General features: G+C 36.0%; 1 protein-coding gene across 6 annotated transcripts in view; it reads right to left on the bottom strand.

Moving 5' to 3' along the window:
- adcyap1r1a (adenylate cyclase activating polypeptide 1a (pituitary) receptor type I) overlaps positions 1-15,272 on the bottom strand; it is a 95,823-nt gene that overhangs the window by 40,697 nt on the left and 39,854 nt on the right. For all 6 annotated transcript variants that reach the window (XM_073916776.1, XM_073916778.1, XM_073916788.1 and 3 more), the window contains 4 exon segments: positions 3,214-3,321; positions 2,750-2,850; positions 2,465-2,562; positions 2,230-2,362 (listed from right to left, as the gene is read on the bottom strand). In XM_073916776.1, coding sequence (XP_073772877.1) covers positions 2,230-2,362; positions 2,465-2,562; positions 2,750-2,850; positions 3,214-3,321 — 440 coding nt within the window.

Here is a 15,272-nt window from a genome sequence, read left to right as displayed (position 1 = left end):
CTGACTGTGCACGGAGGAAAAACTGATTCACCACACTAAATAATAAAAAAAAAGATTAATTGAATTTACTGGATGTTTTTAAGATAAGTAGTTGCAAATAATTTAAACTAATTAAACGTAGTAATGATCAACTTAATTTGCTTGTTTAAATACAGCCCATATAAACTATTTGCAATCTCTTACCTTAAAGAGTTTCAGTAAATCTAATTAATAATTTTTGTTGAGTGTGGGTAAATCACTGTAAAATCAAAGCGTATGGAGACATTTTAAACCACATTATTTTTTACTATAACTAGAAATACACCACAATTATGTACCATCAACTTAATCTGTGGTTTATTTTATAAATTTTTACTTACTAGGAAACACTGAATTAAAACCTTAGTTGTATATAAGCTTTAAAATTGTACATAAGGCAGCTTGATATCTTTTTTGATGTAATTATGATATAACTATGCTTGTAGCTCAACATATGAACCAACATGATAGAAACTTCTTCAAACATACATCACATAATTAAGACAAAAGGTTAGCAATAAATAAATAAATAAACAAACAAACAAACAAACAAACAAACAAACAAACAAACAAATAAATAAATAAATAAATAAATAAATAAATAAATAAAACTAATATATACAAAAACAAATAAATAAATAAAAATTAAACAATCAAATACATACATAAATAAAGGAATGAATAAATAAATAAGAATTTAAATAAATACAAACAAACAAAATAAATGCATACATAAACCAAATAAACAAATAATGAAATAAACAAATAATCAAATAAATACAATGAATGAATGAATGAATAAACAAATAATAAACTAAATACAAACAAACAAAATGCATACATAATACAAAATAAACAATCAAACAAATAAACAAATGTATACATAAACCAAATAAACAAATAGACAATCAAATAAATAAAATTAATCAATGAATAAATAAATACAAATAAACAAAGGAAAAGTTAATTTATACAAACCAAATAAATAAACAAATACAAAAAAAATTACATATATATATATATATATATATATATATATATATATATATATATACACACACACACATATATATGTGTGTGTATATATATATATATATATATATATATATATATATATATATATATATATATATATATATATATATATATATGTATATATATGTATATATATATATATATATATATATATATATATATATGTATATATATATATATATATATATATATATGTATATATATATATATATATATATATATGTATGTATATATATATATATATATATATATATATATATATAGAGAGAGAGAGAGAGAGAGAGAGAGAGAGAGAGAGAGAGAGAGAGAGAGAGAGAGAGAGAGAGAGAGAGAGGAATTATAAACAAATTACATTTAATTTAAATTTGGCTGCATATGGGTAATGATTATCCATAGAAAAATAATTATAATTATTATAATTATAATTGTTATAATTATAATTATTACGATTATATTTGATATTAAAGACCAGTATATGTTTATATTTAAATATATAAATATTTAAAGAAATGATATTCTTACATGACTTAAATAATTCATATTTGGTTTCATTTTAAATATTTTTTTTAGAAAATAAAAGATTCTTTTATCCAGTTTTATAAGAGTATAAGTTATAAGAGTAAGTATTATTATTTTTACAATTTAAAGACTAATATAATAAATAAATAAACATTAAAAATATATAAATAATTTATTATACTATTTATTATTATACAGTATTATATATTACATTAAATTAAATGATACAGTAAACTAAATTATATAGTATTACATAAACTAAATTATACAAAATTATATAGTATTATATAATACTTTAACAAATAGATATATTTATGTATTAATATTTAAAGAAACAATGTTCATACTTGAATTATTCATTTTTGGTTTCATTTTTTAAGATCCTTTTATCCACATTTTATAATATATATTATCCTTTTCACTACCATTTTAATAAAAAAAAAATCATAAATAAAAAAATAAAAAAACAGAACAAACATGTCCTTGAGATTTTCTTCTTCCTCTTCTAATTCTTCTTGTTCTGTAATACTACTACTACTACAACAACTACTACTACTACTACTACTACTAATAATAATAATAATAATAATGATAATTGATATGAATATTAAGGAATAATTCTTAAAGTGTTAATGTAAAATGATATGTGTGACTCACAGTGTGAACGAAGCAGTGGTCACTGTCCTCCTCTGCATACAGAACCCCATCTTTAATAAAGACAGAAATGGCCCTCAGGATGAAGGACACAAACAGGTTCATGTGGATGAAGTTCCTAGTGCAGTGAAGCTTCCTGTGGACACATGCAGAATCTCAAAATCTCATCTTAAAATCTAATTTTCATCTTATAACTGTGAAAAGGTCAATGTTGTAAAGACACTGCTGTAAAACGGACCTGAAGCGGCACAAAATGACCATAGCAGTGGTCAGAGACACCAGAGACGTACTGTAGCCCACAGTATACAGAGCCTTCACTGACGCGTAATACATGTCCTGCAGAGACAAGCTTAGACATTCAGCTGACATTTGCATTCATTTATAGTTTGTATACTTCTGCAATAATGTTTTTCGATTGCCTACAGAATAAACCACTGTTATACAATGACTTGCCTAATTACCCTAACTTGGTGAGTTAACCTAATTAACCCTTTAAAAGTTGAGTTTCAGATGAAATACTCACAGGTTTGGTTGTGTTTTCATCAGTCATACAGGCATCCACATAGTGTGGATACGGTTCAGACCAACCGAACTCTGTACAGTTTCTGCTGATCTTCCCAAGCCCTGAAAATCAACCAGAACAATAATAAATCACTTTCACACTTTAAACATACAATAACTGTGCAATTTGCTGCTGTCAGCAGAAGTACAAGAGCAAAAGAGATCATAGAGCAGCACATAAAATACTTTTATATTGAAGTAATTTTTACATGATTAACCAAAACAACTCTTAATAATATACAGGTATTAGTAACTGCTAAAATAAACATAAAAAGATAAAATAATTTACTATAATGTTAACTAATGTAGTTAACTAATATTAACAAATGGCATTTTACAGTAGAGTGTTGCCAATAATTCTTGTTTTTCTTCACATATGTTACTATGAATGTAATACAACTGTGAGTGTATATGCATGTGTCTCACCTTCTTCTGGACTCATGAACTCGAAGAGCTCGGGACAGTTCACCTCCACCACGTCTCCAACACTCGCCGCCTGCCAGCAGGTCAGATTATCCCACTCCCACGGGCACTCTAAAAACAAAACACCAACAACCATTACTATCATCCCCATCACTACCATCTCAATCACCATTATCATCAATACCACCGTCATTACCATCTCCACTGTCATCATCTCTGTCATCATCATCATTACCGTCATTATCACCACCATCAAAACCATCTCCATCACCACTGTCATTATCACTGTCATCATTATCATCAACATCCGTCATTACCGTAATCATCATGTCATCATCATCGTTACAATCACTGTCATTACCATCACAACCAACATCACCATTATATCACTATCATATTATCATCACCATCAGCATCTTCACCATAATTATCACTATTATCACCACCAGCATCATCACCATCATTAGCATCAGCATCATGAACATTATCACAGTAATCATCACCACCGTCATAACCATCTCCATCACTACTATCATCATCACTGTCATCATTATCATCACCATCCGTCATTACCGTAATCATCATGTCATCATCATCATTACAATTACTGTCATTACCATCAAAACCAACATCACCATTATATCACTATCATATTATCATCACCACCAGCATCTTCACCATCATCATCACTATTATCACCAACAGCATCATCACCATCATTATCACAATTATCATAACCAGCATCATGAACACTATCACAGTAATCATCACCACCGTCATAACCATCTCCATCACTACTATCATCATCACTGTCATCATCATCAACATTATTATCTCCATCTGCATCATCATCACAATCAGCTTCTATTGTCCTGATCATCTCCATCATCTGTCATTACCGTAACCATCATGTCGTCATTGTCATTGCCATCATCGTCATTACCATCACACTCAACATAACCATTATAAATACAATCAACATTATAGTCATTATCACCACCAGCATCATCACCATCATCACTATCATCACCACCAGCATCATAAACATTATCACCGTCAACATCACCGCAGTGATGTCATCATCACAATCATCATTATCAACATTATTATCTGCGTCATCATCACAATCAGCATAATTAACCATCTCCGTCATCTGTCATTACCATAATCATCATGTCATCTCCATCATTAGCATTATCGTCATTACCATAACCATTAAATCACCATCATTATCCTCATCAGCAGTATCATCAGCATCATCACCATCATTATCACTATCATCACCACCAGCATTTCAAACATTATTACCGTCATCATCACCACTATCATAACCATGTCCAGCACCATTGTTATCGTTGTCTTCATCAACACCGTTATTATCTCAATCATCAAAATCACAATCAGACTCATTATCAACATCTCCATCATCCGTCATTCCTGTTATCATCATGTCATCATAATCATTACCATCACTGTAATCACCATTACAACCAACATCACCATCATCACCACCAGCATCATAAACATTATCACCATCATCTCCACCGTCTGTCACTGCCGTAATCATGTCATCATCATCATTACAATCATCATCATTACCGTCACAACCAACATCACCATTATATCACCATCCTCATCACCAGCAGCATCGTCATCATCACCATCATCTCTATTCCCACTGTCATCATCACCAATGTCATAACCATCTCCATCACCACTGTCATCATCATCACAATCATCATCACTGTCATAACCATCTCCATTACCTGTCATTAACGTAATCAACATGTCATCATCATGATTACAATCCTCATTATTACCATCACAACCAACATCACCATCATAATTATCATCACCATCATTTTCACTATCATCACCACCAGCATCATAAACATTATTACCGTCATCATCACCACAGTCATAACCATCTCTGTCACCACTGTCATCCTCATGTCATCATCAACAATATGATCTCTATCCTCATCAAAATCAGCATCATTGGCATAACCATCTCCATCATCCGTCATTACCGTAATCATCATGTTGGCATCATCACTACCATCCTTGTCATTACATCACTATCAACATCACCATTATATCACCATCATCATTATAGTCATCATCACCATCATTATCACCACCAGCATCACCATCTCATCAACAACAACAACATTATTATCTCATCATCAAAATCACAATCAGCATCATTGTCAACATCTCCATCCTCCGTCATCACCATAATCATCATGTCATCATAATCATTACCATCATCGACATTATCATCACACCCAACATCACCATTATATCATCATTATCACCACCATCATTATCAGCCGCATCATCATCATCACCATTCCCATCATCACAATCATCATCATCAACAATATGATCTCCACCATTATCATTATCAAAATCAGCATCATCATAACCATCTCCATCATCCGTCATCACCATGTCATCATCATCATATTTATATCATCATCACCACCATCATTATCACCGGCATCATCAGTCATCACCATTTTCCCTCATCAACATCACTGTCATCATCATCACCACCATAATTATCAGTTATGGCATCATCACAGTCATCACCACCATTATTTCCCTCATCAACATCACTTTCATCACCATCAACACACCCTTCACTGGCATCATCATCACCTGCATCACTATTATCATCATCATTATAGCCATCCTCACCACCAATCATTATCACTATCATCACCACCAGAATCATCAGTCATCACAGTGATCACAATTATTTCCCTCATCAACATCATTGTCATCACCATCATCACTCTCATAATCATCATTATCATAGCCACCATCATTATCACTATCACCAGCATCATAAATATCATCAATGTCATTACTGTCATTACCATAATCATCATTACAATCCTCATCATTACCATCACAACCAACATCACCATCGTCATTATCATTACCATCATTTTCACTATCATTACCAGCAGCATCATCACCATCATTATCACTATCATCATCACCACCATCATCATCATCCTAATCCTCATCACTGCCATCATTACCAACAACACAATTATGTCACTATCATGTTCACCACCATCATTATCACCGACATCATCAGTCATCACCAATCATCACCATTATTCACTCATCAACATCACTGTCATCACGATTATCACTCTCATCATCACCGGCATCATCACCATCAACATTATCAGCATTACCGTCATCATCACCACCATCATTATTACTATCATCACTAACAGCTTCATAACAATCATCAATGTTAGCATCATTACCATAATCCTCACCATCTTCACCATCACCTCCGTCATCATCATCATCATCATCATCCTCCTCATCACTGTCATCATCATTGTCATTATCAGCATCTTCACCACCATTATTACCACTGTCATCATTACCGTCATCATCATCATCATTATTATTATCTCATTCTCTCATCATCATCATCACAATCAGCCTCATTGTCATAACCATCTCTATCATCTATCTTTACCATAATCATCATGTCATCATTTCTACAATCATTGTCATTACCATCACAACCAACATCACCATCATATCACCATCATCATCATCATCAACATTATTATCTATCTCATCATCATCATCATCACAATCAGCATCATTGTCATAACCATCTTTATCATCTGTCATTACCATAATCATCATGTCATCATCTATACAATCATTGTCATTACCATCACAACCAACATCACCATCATATCACCATCATCATCATCAACATTATTATCTATCTCATCATCATCATCATCATCATCACAATCAGCATCATTGTCATAACCATATCTATCATCTATCTTTACCATAATCATCATGTCATCATCTATACAATCATTGTCATTACCATCACAACCAACATCACCATCATATCACCATCATTATCATTACCGTCATCATCAACATTATTATCTCTCTCATCATCATCATAACAGCATCATCATCATCATCATCATCATCATCATCATCATCATCATCATCATTGTCATAATCATCTCTATCATCTGTCATTACCATAATCATCATGTCATCATCTATACAATCATTCTCATTACCATCACAACCAACATCACCATCATATCACCATCATCATCATTATCGTTATCATCATCAACATTATTATCTCTCATCATCATCATCATCATCATCATCATCACAATCAGCAGCATCATTGTCATAACCATCTCTATCATCTGTCATTACCATAACCATCATGTCATCATCTATACAATCATTGTCATTACCATCACAACCAACATCACCAACATATCACCATCATCATCATCCCCACCATAATTATCACCAGCATCAATGCCGCCATCAGCATCATTGTCATTCTCATGACCATAATCATCATCATCATCATCATAATGGTCATCAGTGTCCAAGCATCATAATCACTTTTATTAGCTCACCTCACATCTGACAACCTGAAGTAATATCATAAACATCTGAGACCTCTCTCACTGAGCTCCGAAAATTCTATGACAACAAATATGAATGACTTAAACTTGTAACATTTTATTAAAGTAGGCTGGATGAATACATGTACATTCATAAGCATGTAGCAGTATATATCAATAATTAATGCAATACAAGCATTAAATAATGTTAACAAATGCCTTGTTGTAAATGAGTCTACTTCAAGTATCTAAGACAATATAATAAATTACAATATATGATCATTAACAAAAAGTGTTCCTGAAAACTCTGAAGCCAAAATCCATCAGGATTTCAGCCAGTGAATAAGCTGTGTGCGTTTAATCCTCAATTACACCAAGATCAGCGCATGTGAACCCGAGCAGCCAGCAGGAGGCGCAGTGGCTGCAGCAGAGCTCACTTTACCACTTTAACATCAACAAACATTATCACCGCACCGTCAGTCTCTCTCCATAGCCATTATAATAGATTAATATCAGATGTCCATGAGTCTCTCTACCTCTGCTCATTACTGAAATGATTCGAGAATTAATTACTGAACTACATCACGCTTAAACTGACAGCAACAACCGCACGAATGAAATAATCTGGAAATAAGAGGCTAAAATAAAGTTAAAAGCGGCAGAATTAAATTTCAGACTAGTCTATTTGTGCAGCGACTTTTTAATATGTTTTTATTAGTATCTATTATTTTTATTATGTCTATGATAGTTGAAATCAGAATTATTAGCCCCCCTGAATTATTAGCACCCCCCCCCCTGTTTATTTTTGTCTCCAATTTCTGTTTAATGGCATTCCTGTCAACATTGGGATGTGAAAATAAGGGATATGCCCACCATAATTTGGGTAGCACACATATTCTTAATGCCTTCTGCAGAATTCAAATGAGCAATTTTAATCTAGATTATTTCCGAGAATAATCTAGATTAGAAAAATTAATCTATGCCCACCTATAATATATATATATATATATATATATATATATATATATATATATATATATATATATATATATATATATATATATATATATATATATAACATAAAATAATAACATACATACATTTCAATTATTTTCTTTTTGGCTTAGTCCCTTTATTAATCCGGGGTCACCACAACGAAATAACAGTCAACTAAACCAGCATGTTTTTATGCAGTGCATTCCCTTCCAGCCGCAACCCATCTCTGGGAAGCATCCACACACACTCATCACACTCATACACTACAGATTATTTAGCTTATCCAATTCACCTGTACCGCATGTCTTTGGACTTGAGGGGAAACCGGAGCACCCGGAGGAAACCCACGCGAACGCAGAGAGAACATGCAAACTCCACACAGAAACGCCAACTGACCCAGCTGTGGCTCGAACCAGCGACCTTCTTGCTTTAAGGCGACAGCACTACCTACTGCTCCACTGCGTTGCCAGCATACATAAATTAAATAAAAAAACTTATTTTTTATTGAAAACTACTCAGAGATATAAATACCATTGACTATCACAATCATACCAATACTAATAAAAACAAACAAACACACAAAAAAAACATTGAAAAAATATTTAAATGACTAAAAATAATAAATGAGAGAACTAGAATAAACTCTTTTAATTAATGCCAGTCTCCAGACTCAATTATGAACACTATAGACTATGCAAAAAACTATGAGTTAAACATTTAAGTCAACGCCATCCAGATTCATTTACTCTGGCTCTGATTCTCCTTTCATTTGAATCATAAATCTGAAGCAATATTTAAGCAGCACTCCCCCTTCAGGGAACTCAGCATGGAAAAATAAGATTTCCCCAGCACTCGTTTGACAGAGCTGATCAATCAAACCTAATTTTAACATAATCCACCAACATGTGTTTAGATGTTTTGCAAACTCGCATGAGAAAAGAACAATGAATCATGCAGGAACGTTACTTTGGCCATGAGCCTGATGAAGCAAACACTGTATATTTAGTTTGATTAAAGTCTCCAGAGCGTCGTTTCTTCTCACTGCCAGTGATTAAAGTAAAAGTAAACACTGAGTTTGGGCATTCTGGAGGCACATGTGCTTTCTCACTGACCTCAAATCAGCCTGGACTGGAGATACAGCAAAGAATATGTTTCTATCCATAGATGCAATTCATTTATTTTCCTTTAGTCCCTTAAGCATCCTTTCCACTGCACACCACAAACGACAAGCGTCAGATCGGAAGTCATTCATTTCCAATGGAGAGTAGTCCAGAAGCTGCATGGAGTTTGCCTTGAATCAAGAGGTTTCGGTTGAGGTCGCAGTGCTGCTAATTCATGCCTGGTGTCTTGTTAAGTGATAACGCAAGTTCGTAGTGTTTCCCGAATATTTTAAGATGGATTTGCAAACCTTGCAAATGGCATTTTTTGTCTAATTCAGTACTCTGGTGTAGTGTTAAAGCCAAAGTGCAGCCACACGTCAGCTCAAAAAGCTGGAGGCTCCTTTATATTTTCCACCATGCTCACTCTTGCTTACTTCTGATACCATACTACTTAGCGTTTTGTTGATAGCAAGTTAGCGACATCTACTGGAGCAAAGGAGGAGGTTGTTTGGCACAACATGAGTACAGAAACCACATTAGTAAAAATAAGCAATGATTTACTCTTAGGGTGCTTTCACACCTGCCTTATTTAGTTTGATTGAATCGCACTAGAGTTCGTTTCTCTTTTTGGTGCGGTTCGTTTGGGCAGGTGAGAATGCAGCAATCGTACTCGAGTGCGCACCAAAAGCGGACCAAATAAGCGTACCGAGACCTGCTTGAAGAGGTGGTCTCGGTACGCTTTCAAACGAACCCTGGAGCGGTTCGTTTGTGGTGAGAATATGATCTGTACTAAAACAGGTCCAACCGCAAAAAGTACTCCGCGTTTTGGACTAATTCAGCTGCCGTAGGCCGATGCGCTGTGCATTGTGGGATATGGAGGAAAAATATTTGTTGACAGCGCTTTACCAACAGAGAGAGAGAGAGAGAGAGAGAGGGGAAAACATTACCTGATGGATCGTTGGTAATATTTACGCAAGATGACCATGTCGCAGTTTAGCTAAATGAATTCACGGCTCCTCCTGAAGTGATGAGCGATGCATTAAACACTGTTTTCCAGCTGCAGCCGCGCTTCATTTTCGTTATGTATAGTTTGTCTAAAGCAGGGATACAATCAGCCAGCGCAGTCGTCCCTCCAGAGTAAAAGGTTTTGTTTACCTGCGGGAGTTCACTGGCGTTTTCCGGCACGTGAATTCTGACCAATCAATAAGCAGTTTAGGAAATATGTTCAACAACATCTGGCCAATGAGAGATGTGGATTTTGTCAGATGACTGCATTTTGGTTCTTTTCAACTGGTTCGGACCAAAGCCAGCAGTGTGGTGTGAAAACGACCCAAAGACGGCAAAAGATGCAACAATGTGTCATTTATTACCCTTGGTCCGGACCAAAGGAAGCGAACTACAGATGTGAAAGCACCCTTAGCTGCTGACCAAGGGTGCATCTCGCTATTAGTTCTACCCGATCTTAGTGCGGCATTTGACATCATTGACCACAATATCCTCATAAAGTCTACAGGTGTCCAGGGACAAGCTCTACAATGGCTTAACTGACCGTTACCGGTTTGTGAATATTAATGGACAGCCTTCACAAGTCAGCCCAGTAAATTATGGGGTGCCTCAAGGATCAGTTTTAGGCCCTTTGCTGTTTACAAATTACATTCTACCACTGGGAGACATTATTAGAAGACATGAGATCAGCTTTCATTGCTATGCAGATGATACTCAATTATATATTTCAACTAAACCTGATGAGATGTCTGAACTATCTAAGCTAACCGAGTGTATTAGAGATGTTAAAGACTGGATGACCAACAATTTCCTTCTCTTAAACTAAGACAAAACAGAATTATTACTTATTGGGCCCAAATCATGTACACAGCAGATCTCACAACTCAATCTACAATTAGAGGGATACAAAGTGCGGAAGCTGCATGGAGTTCCGATCATCTCTGTGTGTGGAAAATTCGGATTCGAATTGAGCTGCGGATCTGTTAAAATATTTGAATTCCTGCGACTAGACCGTATGCGACCGGCCAGTATGCGATTTATTCCAGTGTTGTTCAAGCAGGTCCATGCGCGAGAGATGCTTTTTTTAATCAGAAAAGGTCTCTCTCTCTCTCTCTCTCTCTCTCTCTATACTGTATATATATATATATATATATATATATATATATATATATATATATATATATATATATATATATATATATATATAAAAACATTTCTATTCATAAATTTAAGTAAGAAAGTAATAAAAATATATTTTTTTTAATGTTGTCTCCACATTCCCCCCCAAATTTTAGCGGTGTATGAGTTTCTAGTATTCATTTATTCATTAAACCATGTAAACGCACAGAGAATAAAGGCTCTTGCTTTTGCACTCCTTTCTTTCGGACACCGTGAGAATCAGCTTCTCTTCCATGGTTCACGACAACACTGAAAAAACTGTGCGACTGCCACAAGGGGGCGTATTCCGACAGCCGTGCCCAATTGTCATTTGCAGTGGAAAGGCGGCTTAAGCAACATTCCCTCCAATATTTTTAGCGGTCTGAGTTTCTAGTATTCATTCATTCAACCACGGAGAATTGCCTTTGCACTCCTTTAATTCGGACATTACGAGAACAGCTTCTCTCTCATGGTGCGCGTCAGAACTGAAAATTCTGTGCGACTGCCACAAGGGGGTCTATTCCGACAGTCGTGTCTAAATGTTGTGTTCAGTGGAAAGGCGGCTTTATTTATAATGGGTCGCCACCGTTGAATGAACCGCCAACTATTCCAGAATGTTTTACACAGCCAATGCTCTTCCAGCTGCAACCCAGTAATGGGAAACACCCATATGCACTTGAATTCACACACAAACTCGTACATTCATTCATTTAATCATTTTATTTTTGGCTTAGTCCCTTTATCAAACAGGAGTCACCACAGCGGAATGAACCGTCAACTATTCCAGCATATGTTTTACGCAGCGGATGCCCTTCCAGCTGCAACCCAGTACTGGGAAACACCCATACACTCTTGAAATAACACACAAACTCATACATTAATTAATTCATTTTATTTTCAGCTTAGTTCCCTTATCAAACAGGAGTGGCCACAGCAGAATGAACCGCCAACTATCAGCATATGTTTTACACAGCGGATGCCCTTCCAGCTGCAACCTATCACTAGGAAACACCCATACACACTTATTCACACACATAAACTACAGTCAATTTAATTCAGCCAATTCACCTGTACTGCATGTCTTTGGACTGTGGGGGAAACCGAAACACCCGGAGGTAATCCACACCAACACGGGCAGAACATTAAAACTCCACACAGAAATGCCAACTGACCCAGCCAAGGCTCGAACCAGCCACCTTCTTGCTGTGAGGTGACAGAGCGAACCAATGAGCCACCTTGAGTTCTGTGTGAATGACCACTATTATTACACCATATTCTACACAAGTGCATCTGTTGTATGATGTTCCTTCATAAAAGTGTAGTTAAAATGCAGTTTACAGTGATCAGTGGTTTGGCCTTTGTGCTCGTGACTCATCAGTGATGTCACTCTTTGATTAGTCTCCGCCTTCAGTCGGCAGAATCTCATCGATAGATCTGATTAGGACCCAGCATTGACCTTTCTTCCTTGAGTCAGTCTGTGATCTGAGTGAGTGTGTGTGTGTGTGTGTGTTCATCTGAACATCTTCCTCAGCTTTCACTATCAGTATGAACACTTTCATCTGCTCGCGCTTCCTTCAGCTCTCATCCGACCTTTCAGATAATTGGCTTGTGAGTGCAGAATGGGGATGTCAGTCTTCACAAAATCCCATGATCGTCTCTGTTCTGCTTTTACCCATTCTGGCTTTATTTAACCACTCATTTAGTGAGTGAAAGTGAAAGTCATTGCTGAGCAAGTTCAAACATAATCAGCACATAAATGCAACCATTCATTCATTCGTTATTCTTCGGCTCAGTCCCTTTATTCATCAGGGGTCGCCACAGCGGAACGAACCGCCAGTTTATCCAGCATATGTTTTATGTAGCGGATGCCCTTCCAGCTGCAACACATCACTGGGAAACACCCATACACACTCATTCACACTCATACACTATGGCCAGTTTATTCAATTCACCTATTGCACCTATGTCTTTGGACTGTGGGGGCTGTGGAGCAAACTCCACATAGAAATGCCAACTGACCCAGCTAAGACTCGAACCAGCGACCTTCTTGCTGTAAGGCGACAGTGCTGATATAAATGAATGAATTAAAATAAATGAATATCTTAAGATTTAAAAAAACTCACATTTTTTGCTTCTCATTTTACAACGACACACTACTGTGCACACACACTACTAACACTACAACTACTAACAATAATAACAAGAAACAATTTTTATAACTTTAAATTAAAATTAAACTAAACATAAAATGAAAAATAAACATTTTATTTATATTTAAATTAAATTAATAACTTTTATACATAATCATTGATCATCATTTTCCTTTCAGCTTAATCCCTTCATTCCGCTGTGGCGACCCCAGATTAATAAACCGCCAACTTATCCAGCATATGTTATACGCAGCGCATGCCCTTTCAGCTGCAACCCATCACTGGGAAACATCCATACACACTCATTCACACATATACACTACGAACAATTTAGCCTACCCAGTTCACCTATATCACATGTATTTAGACTTGTGGGGGAAAACGGAGCACCAGGAAGAAACCCACGCGAACACGAGGAGAACATGCAAACTCCACGCAGAAATGCCAACTGACCCAGCTGGGGCTGAAACCAGTGGCATTCTTGCTGTGAGCCGATTGTGCTACCTACTGCACCACCATGCTGCCCGTCATAAACGGCTCTCCCACATCAAAGGCGCGAGCCCGTCCCCCAACCTTCCCGCGCCCATTTAGGGGTATACATAATCAAATAAAAGCTATTTCAAAGAAATAATATGACTAAAAAGACTTTTAATTATGTCACATGAGTTTTTAACAGCAGGCGGCATGCTAGGCTAGTCTGCAACAGCAGATGGCGGTATAGGCTAGTTTTTAATAGCAGATGGCGCTACAGGCTAGTTTTTAACATCAGGTGGTGCTCTAGGCTAGTTTTTAACAGCAAATAGTGCTCTAGGCTAGTTTGTAAAAGCAGATGGCACTGTAAGCTAGTTTTTAACAGCAGATGGTGCTCTAGGCTAGTTTTTAACAACAGATGACGGTCTAGGTTAGTTTTTAACAGCAGATGGCACGCTAGGCTAGTTTGTAACAGCAGATGATGTTCTAGGTTAGTTTTTAGCATCAGGTGAATAGTTTTTAACAGAATATAGTGCTCTAAGCCAGTTTTAACAGCAGATGGCTAGTTTTTATTAGCACATGGCTCTCTGGGCTTCATTTTTACGCTAGTGTTCCCTACTGAAAAAAAGCTTAAACCAGCCTAGGCTGGTTGGCTGGTTTTAGCTGGTTGACCAGGCTGGTTTTAGAGGGATTTTGGCCATTTCCAGGCTGGTTTCCAGCCATTTCCAGCCTGGTCTTAGCTG

The sequence above is a fragment of the Danio rerio genome, chromosome 2 (genome assembly GCF_049306965.1).
Source record: "Danio rerio strain Tuebingen ecotype United States chromosome 2, GRCz12tu, whole genome shotgun sequence".
Classification (NCBI taxonomy): Eukaryota; Metazoa; Chordata; class Actinopteri; order Cypriniformes; family Danionidae; genus Danio; species Danio rerio.
The sequence above is the reverse complement of the archived record's forward strand: the minus strand, read 5'-3'. Positions and strand labels throughout refer to the sequence as shown.